This window comes from Amblyomma mixtum, chromosome 9, assembly GCF_055824585.1.
Source record: "Amblyomma mixtum isolate Tamu chromosome 9, ASM5582458v1, whole genome shotgun sequence".
Lineage (NCBI taxonomy): Eukaryota > Metazoa > Arthropoda > Arachnida > Ixodida > Ixodidae > Amblyomma > Amblyomma mixtum.
In genome coordinates this window covers 62,932,637-62,947,929 of record NC_143020.1, presented here as the reverse complement: position 1 = coordinate 62,947,929, position 15,293 = coordinate 62,932,637, and the positions used below count along the sequence as shown (strand labels likewise).

At 44.7% G+C, this 15,293-nt stretch overlaps 1 protein-coding gene across 3 annotated transcripts in view; it reads right to left on the bottom strand.

Moving 5' to 3' along the window:
• Window positions 1-5,496: 5,496 nt before the first annotated feature.
• The window catches only part of LOC149329328 (uncharacterized), a 39,352-nt gene continuing 29,555 nt past the window's right edge, over window positions 5,497-15,293 (bottom strand). For all 3 annotated transcript variants that reach the window (XM_089561860.1, XM_089561861.1, XM_089561859.1), the window contains exons 4-5: window positions 8,853-8,906; window positions 5,497-8,202 (exon numbers count right to left, since the gene is read on the bottom strand). In XM_089561860.1, coding sequence (XP_089417986.1) covers window positions 6,554-8,202; window positions 8,853-8,906 — 1,703 coding nt within the window. In that variant the 3' untranslated portion in view covers window positions 5,497-6,553. The remainder of the gene's footprint in view (window positions 8,203-8,852; window positions 8,907-15,293) is intronic.

Here is a 15,293-nt window from a genome sequence, read left to right as displayed (position 1 = left end):
ATTTTGCTTTCGCATTTGACGCTTTTGATAATAAGAAGTACGCGCTCATAGCGTTGCACTTGACGCGATTCGCAGTCGCGTTTCGTGCTCGGCCGCTTGCAAACGTAACCAAGGGTAGCGTTAAGTTCTATGCACCTGAAGAAGTGACACGGTGAGGTAAAGCTTTCCAACGCCACTGACGCGTTGAGGTTACGATCGAGAGCCAGCCGTTTCTCCGCCAATTCCTCTCCCCGTGACGCTGATCGCATCTCACAAGTACGGAGACGCGACACGCTGCGCGATGGCTTCGGAAGCGGTCGCTCTTATTTCCGTGACGACCGGCCACAGGGTCTTTAGCGTCGCATTCAGCACCATCACCCAGCTAATGTGTGCGGCGAGTACGCCGAGACCGCCGCTGCCGCCGCCGCAACGCATTTCACCGTCCATCACTACGGCGCTACTGGCTACTGTGCTAACTCACCTTCGCGACGCAACTCGGCGGTGTTTTTTGTACTTGGCGCCAAGTAGCAGACGACACTTTATTTTTTTGTCATACTTTTTTCTTTATTCTTCAATGTCGTCATTCTATTCTGCTGTTACGTATTTTCGCACCGCCCCGATTCACACGTCACGGGTACGCCCCGCTCATGGCGGATTGGCGAATATCGAGAATCGGGCCCCTAGTGGAGATCAGTGGTTGTGACATTCCAGCGCGATCGAAAGCAAAACATACACTGTTGGTTTCGGTATATGACGCACGTATCCTGAACTCGCAGCATATGGCCAGGGCCTTTGTTTATAAGGCCCTGATCATGCACAAAGTTTTGAGGCGAAAGCTTCACTATGCTGGTCGCGCATTAAGCTAAATTGATTTTTTTTTTTTTTAGTAAAGGAAATGGCGCAGTATCTGTGTCACATATCTCGGTGGATACCTGGACCGCGCCGTTGTGGGAAGGGAAGCGAGTGAAAGAAGAAAGAGGTGACGTAGTGGAAGTCTCCGGATTAAGCCTGAGGACATCATCATCATTAATTTCGACGACCTGGGTTTCATTAACGTGCACTGACATCGCACAGCACACGGGCGCCTTTTACGTTCCGCCTCCATCGAACGCGGCCGCCGCGGTCGAGTTCGAACTCGGGTACTCAGGCTCAGTAGACGAGCGCCTCAACCACGGAGCCACCGCGGCCGGTACGCTTTGAGCTGCGAAACCACCGTCCCAGGGGGACAGTTATGCGCATTTCTTTCGCTTTCGAAGCTGCCGCTCTTCATCGGATTCGTAGCTTAAAAAATAAAAAAGGTGTGTCCATTGTCCAAGGGGGGCCAGTTATGCGCGCCTTTAATTCGCTTTCGAAGTACCCTTCCTTTTCCCCAACATACATGGACTTCAGTATTTATCTTCCAGAGTAAAAAAAAAAAAAAAAAATTCTGGGCGCAATCTAATGACCTGTGATCAAGACCAAACCTCGCTGACAAGATAGCGTACGTGTTGTTTTGCGTTGACTTTTACGGCGCATAAGCGACTATGACTATCATGCACCAACCAAAGCATAGAATTTCTTTGCTTTTAAGAAACTTCTATGGAGCTTAAAATCTGACAGTTTGATAAGCTTTCTTTTTCTTAAAATATAAAGACAAGACATATGTCCACAAGTGCTTTCTCTAGCGAGCAAAAAACAAAGGTGAAAAGATCGGCCTACATTCAGAATAAAACAATGGAAAATGTTTTTTCCTGATAACTTTGTCCAGCTTTGCCCATTAAGCTGTGCATATAGGTTTGTGCGTCCAATATGCAAAAGTGGCATAAAATGACCTCAGTGAATGCAATAGGAAAGAGAGCCCGTGCACTATCAAACATTCAAGCCTTTACATCAATGTATAGACAAATAGTGCAGAGCCTTTTCTTTTGTTTTGCTCAACAAGTGAACAGACTTGCGACTTTGCATGCATTGCTCTGACGATATTATTGATTTACGATAGATTTATACTGTAACCTGGGCATTTAAATTCTTCTATAGGGGCTTTGACAATTATTGTGTTGTCTGCATCATTTCTGCAGTGAGCACAGATTTATCTGATACTATATACCTCCAGGCTTTACATTCAATGGAATTTGATATATGCTTTACACAGTTTTCTTGCTTGATTGAGCAACTTTGATGATAAACGCCAAGAGCTTTCAAACTGAAAACTTAACGATAAACAAATTATTTTTACTTCTATTTAATGAGACCAGTTCAGCTGCGTGATGTCCAGTTACGTAATCATATGACCAAAATCCTGCATGAAAGTTTTAACCCTTGCTCTCTCTATTTCATCAAAATGCCTTACCTTTAATTAAAAATGAAATGGGTCTTATTATACCCGAGCACTTACTTGAAGGATCTTTAAACATATTTTTTCTATACATACAGATATATATAAAGATTTCAATGAATCGTTTGAGTCAACATGAATTCCATTCAACTCGATGTATCTTAAGATTTACTTCAATATTTAATTTAGAAGTCTTTACTTATTTACTTATTTATTTCATACTTCCTCAAAAGCCCTCTGAAGCGGTACCACATCACATGAGTGCTTTACTGAGCATAACAGTGCTTCAGTTGATTTGAATAGTGATGAGAACCCCAGGTGGTCGAAATTTCTGCAGCCCTTCACTACAGCGTCCCTCATAGCCTGAGTCGTTTTGGGACGACAAACCCCAATAAACCAAACCAATAATGATGGAGTCAGTGTGGAGCACAATGTAGGCAGCCAAGTCATTTCATGCCTTTCACAGTGCGTACAAAAAATGAAGACAGATGTTCAGACTTGCGGGCAGGTGGAGGATAGGTGGTCTTTCCATGGTTCGTGTGCCTCGAGGTGTGGTAGGCAGGGATGACAAGACTTGTGCACTATATCATAACAGAATTCATGACATAGACATAGTCTTGTGATGTGACATCATTTAGTTAAATTTGTGAGACGAGCACTGCATTTTAGTTTGGCGACACTTTCACGATAAGAACAAGCAGAGAAGATGAACCTACAGCGGCGTGGTTTTGCATTGCTTCCAGTGTACTGTTCAATTATTAAGATTACGGTCCGAATTACTCATGCACACTCTGATCTCAACAGTACAAATGTTACATAGGCTAATGATTTCAACGATGGTGGTTGAAAGCTCATAAAGTTTAGAGCTTATAGAGTACCATTTGTAGGGAATGTTCATCCTTGATTTCTTCTTGTCGAGCTTGTGCACCACCTTGATCTGCTTTCTAATTGCCACTGATTCCGAAGTCGCTCAGAACCCAGAAAAATTTTGACATGTCCATGTGTTGTGGCTCTTGTTACATTGTGTATGATGTCTCCAATTAGAGGTGTAACTGCATTTGTATGGTGAAGTTTGGCACGTGAGTATGCTCAGAGAGTCAGTTAAAATGATGCTGTTCACATTGTTATCATTTATTATTTTTTCTACAGCCTCAGAGAGGGTGTAACACTCTGTAATGAAGATGGACTCACTTTGAGATAGCCGTATACTGCTCTTTCCCAATTGTTTTGTACTACGGCACTGCCAAGGTAGCATTCTGATTTTGAACCATTGGCATAAAATGCTGCATATTCATGGTTTTTTTTGTTTCCTAAACATTCTTGTAATATATGTTCATTAGCCGTTTATTTTTTCTGAAAATGTGCTAATGTGCGTTAAAGTGAAGTACCAGATAGCATCATGATCTGCGTTCTTTAAGAAGCAATTTGAAGCATCGGCACTGGGCTGGATTTTCTGTAACTGATACAAAACTGGTGCCACTGATACATACAGTTTCCAGAAAGGCTGTCCGGGCAGCCAAAGCGATGAGCTGCGCCCCACAGCCAGTTGAAGAAGCAAGCGATTGCTTAGCTCGGTAGGTGGACAAGTTTTGCAGTTCTTAGAAGATGCCGTTTCATTTTATTGCTAGAATTAAAGCCAAAGGAAGAGCCATCACTCCTCTAACTAAAACGCGGCAAACATGCAATACGTATGGTAATCTTTAAAACAGGCGCAAAACTCGTCCAGTCACGGAGCCAGAATGTCTACTGCTTTTTTGCCTGGCAGGTGAAGCAGCCCGTCGGATCCGATGCTTAATTGGCTCACATCTGCGGACACGGTACACACAGCCAACAGGAGTCTCTCCTTAATTCCAGAAAATGCAAGCAATTACCAGTGTCTAGTTACATCTCAAAGAACACAAACCATAATTTGTTACTCTGCGAGTGATGTTTGCTCATGATTAGGTCAGTATCTTACATACAGGAACTTTTCAATCCAGCATATAGCTACGGCAGTCTCTGCAGATGCCGATGTCAGTCGCATAGGTGATAAATACGAGTTTGTTATAACTTACCAGTTGCCTTGGCTCTGATGCATTACAGCAATTCGTCAAAGACACATTAAAAGTGAATGTTATTCATTGCAATGATCACCGTTTTATTAATAAACTCAACGCTGCTCCGCAGTTTTCGTTCTTTCTCTAATTTACAATAGCATACATTCGGAAGATGGGATGACACAGTGGAGCAACACAATTACCAGCAGTAAACACATGAAAAACTCTCGACAGTCTACTAAATTTATGCGCTCATCTTTGTTAGTTTGCCAGATAGCTAAATCTATCAGACTGCTCGGCACTTCTCATTTTGGTCAGCGACATTCTTCATGATCGTTCTTCAGGCCCAAGCTGACAGCAGCACATAACTATGGGGCTGAAACACTAGCCTAAGCTCACAGCATAGGCTGCATTCGTACCCTTATTTCTCAGCAATGTTTTCTCATTCACTGTTGCATACAGTGATGCACCTCAGCCACGTTAGTTTCCTTTTTCTTGAAGTGGAGCTTTCGTCATCAGGAAGGTCGTAGATTTAGCCTTGCGCAACGGGGATGTGCGTAGACTGACAAACCAGTGCCCAGTGGTTCCTGGAGCCCAAGCGGAGGCAGACAGGCCCTTTCATTGTCCATTTACTCCAGCCAATTTGAACTGTCCAAGAGGGCCTGTTATAATGCTCTTCTTTGTACTTTGCACTCTCAGGAGAGGGTAAAAGAATCTCTTCAATTTTGTGAACCGAACATTTACAGCACCACAAAAGTCTCTCCCGCTCATCTCAAATACACCCTGTGCCCTTCCAGACAGATCGAGCAACCCCATTCCAAAAAACATCCTAATCTCATCTGTTAATCCCACTCATTACCATCCAATGCTATATTTGGCTTCTTTCAAGGTATGACCGCTTTGTAGTACGAGACAAAAACTTGGAGAAGCTTCTGAAAAAACACTACTTGTGTTTCTAATATCCTTTAGAGCTGTCATCTATAAGTTAGTGCTGTCAGTTAGTGCTGCTACTAGTGCTGTCATCTGTAAGTGATAGCAATTCCTTCCTGGATGCAAGGCACAATGACGCCTAAGGATGCTCCAAGTATAACACTAAAAAAAAGCGAACAGCAGCTTTTAGAAGAATTGCACTGTTTTTGAATTTTTATGCACATTATGTCAAGCAAGTGAGTTTTAAAAACAGCCAGAATGTATTCAACATTTTTTAATGGAAACTGCTACAAAATACTACTCATGTGCACTAAGGAATTTCACACAATGGGCCCAAATTACGAGTTTTACAATACACAACAAGATTACAGTGGTTTTCGTAGGCACTAATAACAGTACTTTTTGTTTCAGCAACCACAATCCTTCCAGCATGTTATCATGAACACCTCATGTAAATAGAGAAAGCTTTTTCAGGTAACACCAAAACAACACAGAAGCTAGCACAATGTGAAATGGTCACAAACAGCTGAAATTCTGACAAAGAAAAAAGATTAAAAATGGTGCCGACACAATGATCCACAAATATTATGTCATTTATATCCAGCGGAAACAATGCTCTGAGTAATGGCAAAGCAGATGTTAGTGAACTCTTCTGTTAGTGCTCGTGCCAAACAACAAAGAATCTTTTAACCACCAAACTAACGCAAGACACATCATTTTGAGGCTGGACACCTGCTTGCCCTCTCATTCCGGCCACTAACACTGCTGGAATAAACAAAGACTTACACAAGAACAAGTTTTCCTTGGCTGTCATAATCGTTTATAGGTTCAGGGATATAAATGATTGAATTCATATTCATTGTTGCAAAAATTATTTCACTCAGGCTTAAAGATTAAAAGGAACTGTTTTGTGCACTTTTACTCCACGAAATTTCTTCACTGAGGCAGGCTGACACCAGGCACCAGCGGTAAACATTCGATATAAAGTTTCTGAAAGTGTCTCTCCAACAAGAAGCCATCCACGTATTACCATGATTTTATTTCTGTTCATGCAAGTTTACGAGAAGAGCAGGCTCACATTCCTTTTTCGGGAAAGACTGAGTGCATGTGCGTGTTGCCTAAGGGAAGAAATGTTGTTTTCTGAAAACTGCGATAGAGTGAACAAAACTTACAAATGAAGTTAATGATGCAGTTTAGCTACCACCACATTTCATAGGGTACACAGAATATCATTAGCTTGCATACAAAATGGTCACTAGCAAAACATATTGACTAAGGGCATCACTAACCACTGCTATTCTTTGTGAATCCCCTTTTTGTGCCGTTTCAAATGATGGCTCAGGGCGAATCTCTTTTGGCACAAGTCACATTGGTAAGGCTTTTCACTCTTATGGGATCTAACGTGTCTCACAAGGCGTGCAAGTACTGCAAAAGCCATGGGGCACAGCTGGCACTGATACGGCTTTTCACCCGTGTGGGTACGGATGTGTGTCACCAGGTGACTCCTCCGTATATAGCTGTTACCACAGTGGTCGCAACAATAAGGGCGTTCACCTGTATGAGTGCGCTGGTGTGTCTCCAGATGGACCTTTTGAATAAAGCTACTACCACAATAGTCACAACAGTAAGGACGCTCGCCTGTGTGGGTGCGAAGGTGTGTCTCTAAATAGTTCTTTAGTGCAAAGCTGCTACCACATTCATCACAACGGAAAGGACGCTCGCCTGTGTGGGTGCGCTGATGTACGTCTAGATGGTTCTTTCGTGCAAAGCTGCTACCACAATGGTCGCAACGGTAAGGACGTTCGCCTGTATGAGTGCGCTGGTGTGCCTGTAGATTGTTCTTTCGTGCAAAGCTGCTACCACACTGGTCACAACGATGAGGACGTTCGCCTGTATGAGTGCGCTGGTGTACTTCCAGATGGTTCTTTTGTGCAAAGCTGCTACCACAATGGTCGCAACGGTAAGGACGTTCGCCTGTATGAGTGCACTGGTGTGCCTCTAGATTGTTATTTTGTGGAAAGCTACCACCACATTGGTCACAACGGAAAGGACGCTCGATTGTGTGGGTGCGCTGATGTACCTCTAAATGGTTCTTTCGTGTAAAGCTGCTACCACAATGGTCACAATGATAAGGACGTTCGCCTGTATGAGTGCGCTGGTGTGACTCTAGATTGTTCTTTCGTGCAAAGCTGCTACCACACTGGTCACAACGGTAAGGACGTTCGCCTGTATGAGTGCGCTGGTGTACCTCCAGATGGTTCTTTTGTGCAAAGCTGCTACCACAATGGTCGCAACGGTAAGGACGTTCGCCTGTATGAGTGCGCTGGTGTGCCTGTAGATTGTTCTTTCGTGCAAAGCTGCTACCACACTGGTCACAACGGTAAGGACGTTCGCCTGTGTGGGTGCGATGGTGTACCTCTAGATGGTCCTTTCGTGTAAAGCTGCTACCACACTGGTCACAACTGTAAGGACGCTCACCTGTATGGATGTGCTGGTGTGCCTTTAGTTGGTTCTTTTGTGCAAAGCTGCTACCACAATGTTCACAACGGTAAGGACATTCGCCTGTATGAGTGAGCTGGTGTGCCTCTAGTTGGTTCTTATGTGTAAACCCGCTACCACAATGGTCACAACGGTAAGTATGCTCGCCTGTGTGGGTGTGCTGGTGTACCTTCAGATTGGCCTTTTTTGCAAAGCTGTTTCCACAGTGGTCACACTGGTATGGGCGGTCACCTGTATGGACTGGGAGATGCGCCACCAGCTTGGATCTCTTTTTAAATCCCTTGCTAGAGTGGGTGAACTCGTCAAGCTTCTTTTTTGTGGGCTGATCGCAGTGGTTGACCCTGCCAGAAGAAGTTGATTCCAGGCAGTGGCTGATTACACGCTCTTGAATGGTTGAATCTTGCACAGGAGTTGCGCCATGTCCGGTCTCCATGAAGACTGAACCTGCATTTTAAAGACAAAGTGCTTTCAACAAAATGCAAGAACTTACAATCCACAGTTCATTAGGAGTTAAGGATAACAGATGAATGCGGAGGACACACACATCAACAGGTGTAGATTATCAAGTTTTATTAACAGACTGGCCATAAGGACAATTCAGGCCTGAAACAAGATGTCCCTACAGTGAATTCTGCACGCAGTTAAGAAAACATTTAGGCTACAAGAAATGTCGTCCTTGCCAGTCACTGCCTTTGATCCTTGCAATAGCATTACAGGCATCACAACAGACACAGTACAAAGTCCACTCGGATGGGCTGAATAACTATACAAATGGCAGTGGGCTATGCTTAGCACATAGAACAATGCCATTTTTTTGCTTTATTTGCTCCCAAGACACTGTCTAAGAGAGGGCCAAGGCTAATAGCCTGATGAGGCGTCAAACCCCGTGCAAGTATCTGCATCATTCAATAGAACTCACAAGGGTGACAGTTCACAGTCTTAAGTTTCTATTTCAAAGAAAAGAACTTTCCAGAATATCGAAGGCACCATCCTTCACCAGAGTGCAGTAAATTAAAGCTTCCGTATCCTACAAACTGCTCTTTGAAAGACAACTTTCACGAAAGCATACATGGAGAAAAACTGCAGATTCTAACCTGGTGAGTTCTGTCCAGAAGGTACACCAGGTTTGTGGTCCCTGGAGCTCGAATCTGCATGTGAAAGCCAGATTACATCCACTGAGACAAAAGACTGCACATGCATATGGCGTTATGTCCATGACATGGTGAATATGGAATACAATCTCGTAAAACAGCTTTTCCAGGTTGTGTAAATTCAGTAGGGCGAGCCTGTAAAGAAGTGAGTTCCAAAGCAAACATTCCCGACTTTTAATTCTCCACGCGTTTGACTGCTATACTTACGCTCAAAAAACTGACATTTGCCTACAAATTTATAGGCCTACTGAAACCAAACCAACAGCCACTGCACTGACAGATGAACTTGCACATTTTCTGGCTTCATGGCAAAGGACAGTTACGCAGGCTTAAGAACTAACGAGTGTCAGTCATGCATAATGACACAAAACATTGATAGACCCATTATTTTTTCATCAAACCTTTTATAGCCATCGCACTGCGCACAGGAAAAAAAACTTTCAGAGCATAGCTACTTGTACAAAAGCATAGTTTACAGCTGCCCAGGAATGTTGCCAATATGCCCCACATGATGTTCCACCTCCACAGTCTCCAAGAGTGCAATTAATGGACCTTTTTCATGGTGGCCCTCTGCGCATGCGCCCGCAATGCATTGCGGGAAGCGCGCGACCGCCACGTTTTTTGGTGGTTCGTCGGCCAGTTGAGCTACTAGGCACTATAGTTGAGCGGCCGGTTGCGTCGCTCGGTCGGCACTTCGCTGCTGCCTAGTCGTCGACAACTCTGCGCTTTGCGTTCCTGGTGAAATCGCTGGCGAGATGCCTCAGCGATGCGCCGCCACGGGATGCTTTAATTCTAGCAAAAAATCAGGAAGTGTAAGATTTTTCAAGTTCCCAGTGGCATCACTGCATGCAGCAACAGGGCTAAGTGGGTGCAGGCAGTGTGAATGTTGATGGAGCTGCGAGGAAGCAAACTCGCGTGTCTGCAGCGACCACTTTGTGACAGGCGCAAGCTCAATTTCTTCTTTCTTGCACTGTTTTCTAAGAAGCTGTAGCGTGAAACACGGGGTGCGACGCCTCTGTTGTCCATTTGCTAGTGTAGCAGAAGTGGCTGCACAAAAGAATAAACGGAAACTGCGCGGGTCTGTCAACTACACCCCGTGGATTATAATAACTTCAGTAGAACTTGTCGAGCTAGTTGGTTCACATGGACGCGAAGAACTTCGCGAACGCGAACTACGAAGAGGCAAAGACTGTGTTTGTGTGCGTATTTACCTTTTCGCCGTCCCTGACTCGTTCGCGCAGTTCTTTTTTTTTTTTTTGCCGCATGCGGATAGAAGAGAGCCTAAGAGATAGGGTGAAAGGTAAAATGAATGTAGTGTGCCTGCGGGAATGTGCGCGCGCCTTGGCAGGGTTGCCCTCGAGGGGAGCGCACGACCGAGGACAGCAGTGTTCGCCGAAACGACGACGACGTCTTCAGAACGCCGGGTACCTTTCGCACAGGAGCAACTTCTCTGCGAAAGCAGTCGCCTCGACATCTTTTGCTGCAGTGGATTGTGCCCATTTCAGACCATCGCAGTGTAGTGGACTATGCTAGTGCAAGGCGACGGCTTCCTCAGCGTAACTCTCGTGCGCTCGCGAGCAAGACGAATGCGCCGGTTGTCAGGCGGCTCGGCACCCCCACAGCACTGTATCACGTTGCGAGATCGTGTGTGCATCACCAACACTCTGGCACAGCCTTTTTATCAAACACCGAGCATGGTCGACTAGGTACCCCCATCGGGCTTTCAACCCATCAATCTTCAAACACAAGAATGCTAGCCGCATCGGGGCTGTCGCCCGCTATCACAGTATCAGCAGCTCGTCTTCGGACAAGTGCTTAAGCAGGCAACATTAAATGCGGCGTATGTATTTCTCCTCTTTGAAAGGCTGTCATTTCCGCAGTGGCCGGTTCGATGCGCCAAAGTGCATGTCAATCACTTTGTCACTAACCGGAGACACAGAAGTCAGATCATACGTCCACTGCTTGCACGCGTCCAAAAACTGCGTGAAATCCATTGTCAGCTCAACAGAAAGAAAATGTTCACAGCACTAAGGCAAAACCATACTGAAACACTATAGGCGACGTTTGGATGAGCACGAAAACTTCAGCAACCGATCAAAGCACGGACGGGAACCGACCGACCAGACCACCAATTGTGATTCGGCGGCCGCCGCTAGGGGCGCTCTCCCAACGTGAAAAAGGCCCATTGAGTAGAAGCAAGTCTGAAACTGTACACAACTCGGTCTTAAGTGCAGTTAGAGCCATACCACATTTACTGGTGCAAAACCCGCATCTCCAATTTTGGGATCATTAAACCAGGTAGAAAAAAAAGGAAGAAACTATAGTGACCAATTTCTCAATGCACTGCTCTAGACATGGTTTAAGGTGAACCGCTTTTTCAAACACCATGGATGGCACAAAACAAGTCCATCCCTGGGACCTAAGTGATGAGGTGAGCTCATCGAACTGACAGTGAAAGCTGATGATGACAATGGTGAATTTTTAAGAAGCAAGGGTAGCTTTAGTCAAAGAGCACCGTGGCACAAGGCACTTTCGTCAACACAGGGGGGATCTAATACCCATTTCCCCGCATTCACCCCAGCAGAAGCCAGGGGAGAAGCTTGCGCATTGTACCGCAGGTGGGTACCCAGTGCCACAGGGAATCGAACCAAGCACATCCTATAAGCGATCAAAAGCTAACATGAATTTTCATCCCTGTGCACCGGCTGTATAAGGACGCGGAAAAAGGATTTCATAGCTTCATGCCATGCGAGCAAGAACAAAGAGACTGCTTCCGAATACTTTTTTTGTATTCGGTAAGGTAAGGTGATATGCCGCAACAAGATGCTGTTTGTACCATTTTTTGTTGTAACTGCAGGTTACGGGTACCGCGAACGGGTTATGATTCACCACCTTCCACAAGTCACCACAATGCACCATGAACGGGTAGCCCACAAATCGCCACCGAATTCATAAATCATCAGCCTTCTTACCGCAAAGCTCTAGACTGCAAAAGGAACTAACTGTTGCATTTGCTATGCGATTACGAATACATAAGAACGCAGACATCCGAGAAGAAATGCGAACGGCGCGATCTCCGCGAACATGCTGTCTTTGCTCAAGCTTGCTACAAGAGAGATAAGACATGGAAAGTTCACTGGCGACCCAGTCAGTGAGATGGTCAGAATTTACATAAATTAACGGCAATTGCAGTTTTGCAATTTATTGCGTCTACTCGCCCGCACATGCAAGTGTTCAAGTAACACGTCTAAAGGAATAACTCCGGCAAGTTTCACGGAAGCAAGTTTGTATACATTGTGGTTATACACTTCTTTAACAAGCCGGAATCTTTCGTTACTACGCGGTGACATTTGGGCACACGCGCACAAAGACGGACCAAGTTTTCAAATGCGCACGCTGAAAAAGTGACATTTACCGGATTGCATAGAGATCCTTGCTGTGTATGAGCATAGATTTCCCTCTGCAAAGCTTCTTGTTCTCACACACTGACAACACACAAAATCGAATATGCAAAGCAATAGCTGACGATCCGGCACAACCGGCAACACAAAGACGCGACTGTCGATGCTCCCCGCGATGCAGCTTGCGCCACCGTACTTACATCTTCCCTACATAGTCGGCATGGGCACATTTTGAATAAATATAAAAACAATTATCAGGACATTGTATAATCTCTTAATTAAGTATTAATGACAAAAGAAAGTTTGATCTGTGCGCAAGGAATAGTTGATTGAAAACTGGCTTTCAGTTGGCCTAACAGCGCGATCGAAAGCAAAACCGAATAGTTAGTTTCGATATCGCACCTGATGGAGAGCGATGCTTGAATTTTACGCCCGAATTTTGTATCCGTGGCTTAACCTGTTCGTGCGATGGTTTACTCGTCGCCTCTGCGTACTGCGCGAATAGAAACCGTGTGTGAAGACATTTCTCCCCGTTCTCCCCTTTACTAAACTGCGCTCCGCCGACGCGTTGAATGCGCAATACTAGAACGCGACCACCTGGATGCGGCCGCGCGCGTACCCTACAAGGTCCTGAACATGCGTAGAGATTTAAAATACAGCTCCTGTCCGGGCTTGTCTTCAGAAAACGCGATTAGCTCACGCTATGCAACGAGATTCTTGTACGCTTCGTTGCGATTACAGCTGCTAACGTTATCCTTCGGCAGTTGTAATGGATATATCGGCGCATTCATAGTGAAGTAGAGGCCGTACTCCACCGACACTCCACCAACCCGTTGTGGCCGATTTTTTATTTGCTGAATGCAATATAGAACACGTCTGGCTCGGTGCCACCACTCGTAATGCATGTCACGCGTACCCTGAACTTTCTGCATGGCCAGGGCCTTTGTTACAAGGACCTGAACATTCCTAGAGCTTTAAAATACAGCTCCAGTGTGGGCTTGTTTTCAAAAATCACGATTAGGTGACGCTATGCAATGAGTTCCTTTCGAGCTACGTAAAAATCGTTGCTATTGTAGGTCCTAATGTTCTACTTGAGCAGTTGTAACGGTAATCGGCGCATTCGTAGGGGAGTAAAGGATCATACCCTGGTGTGGGAGCTCCCTCCCCAGGTGAAGACTTAAAACTGGGAATCTGCTTGTTTGTGCTGCTAAGCTGATCTCAGTAGTTTGGTTTAGGTTTGAGGGGGTTAACGTCCCAAACCGACTCAGGCTATGAGGGACAGAAATTTTCCATTGCTAGCATTAATAAAGTCCTGCAGCTAATAGAAATTTTAAGCAAAATCTCAAAGATTGTGCCCACTATAAATTGCATAAAAAGTGCCAGTATTTGATGGGAAAACTTTTCTTATTAACCATTCCTCACTGCCAGTGCTATAGTATGTCCTATACGGAGAGCAAATATAAGCACGAGTCGTTGGTTCTACATGCAAGTTCTATATGTGTTGCAGTTTGTTGTTACTCTTGTAGCTGCTTGTCGAGTGGGGTTTGAAGCTGTACGTGTTCTCTCGCTATAAAGGCAATATCTGCACCGTCCTGCCAGGTGACTGTTATTTTAGTGTAGGTTAAAGCGGCGGCTGGTTCCAATAGCTACTGGTTCCAACAGCTATATTGGTCCCAGCAGATATTTGAAATGTGCTAAGAACCCAACACTGCTTGAACCAGCAGATCCCAATTCGAAATTTTCGTCTTCCCTCTACTGCAACATACAGAGGCTTCCGTATTAATCTGCCAGACCAAAAAAAAAAATTCCCGAGTGCAACATAATGTCTTATAATCAACACCAAACATCGCTGAAAAGATAGCATACTTGTCTTGCATTGAGTTTTATAGCGCATAAATGACTACGTCTATCATGCACCAACCAAAGAATAGAATTTGTTTGCTTCTAAGAAATATCTGATGTTCAAACTCTCATTGTTTATTACTTCTTTTAAAACGATACAAACATGAGACATGTCCACAAGTGCAATTTCTCCAATGAGCACACAAGGGTGAAAAGATCAGTAGACATTCAACAGTGGAAAATGTTTTCCCTGACGTCCAGTTCTCCGCATGAACGTAAAATATGATTTATGGTGATCAGTTCTCTGCAGAGCTCGCATGTTGCCAACTGTTCTTTTGCAAAAATACAACTGTGTGTATAAGTTTGTCCCTTTAATATATGCGAAGGCGACATAAAATATATAATATTTTTTTTGCCGTGTTATCCCCACCCCTCATGTAATGTCCCGAAAGGGACCTTTGAGGAATAATAAATAAATAAATAATAAAATGACTTCATTTAATGACTTATATTAGTCACCTATGGGGTAGAAACGTGGAGGCTAACAAAGAGGGTTCAGCTTAAGTTGAGGACAACGCAGCGAGCTATGCAAAAAAAAATTATAGGTGTAAGGTTAAAAGACTGGAAGCGGGCGGAGTGGGTGAGGAAACAAATGCGGGTTAATGACATCGTAGTCGAAATCAAGAGGAGGAAATGGGCTTGGGCAGGGCATGTAATGCGAAGGCACGATAACCACTGGTCCTTAAGGGTAACGGAGTGGATTCCAAGAGAAGGTAAGCGTAGCAGGAGGCAGCAGAAAGCTAGGTAGGCGGATGAGATTAAGAAGTTTGCGGGAATACGGTGGTTGCAATTAGCAAAGGACAGAGTTAACTGGAGAGACATGAGAGAGGCATTTGCACTGCAGTGGGCGTAGTCAGGCTGATGATGATGATAGACGTGATAGGAGTATGCTCTATGATAAAAGGAAGTCTTTGTGGGCTAGAAGTGCATTATTCCAAAGGTGGTTTCTTTCCTTACCTCATGCATGGAAATGCATATCACTCCAAGGTTTGCAAACATTGCCTGTATTTTGAGCTATCTGCCAGGTTTGTGTCAAACAAATACATTGGTCAAGCCTTAGTCGCTTTGGGACGTTAAACCC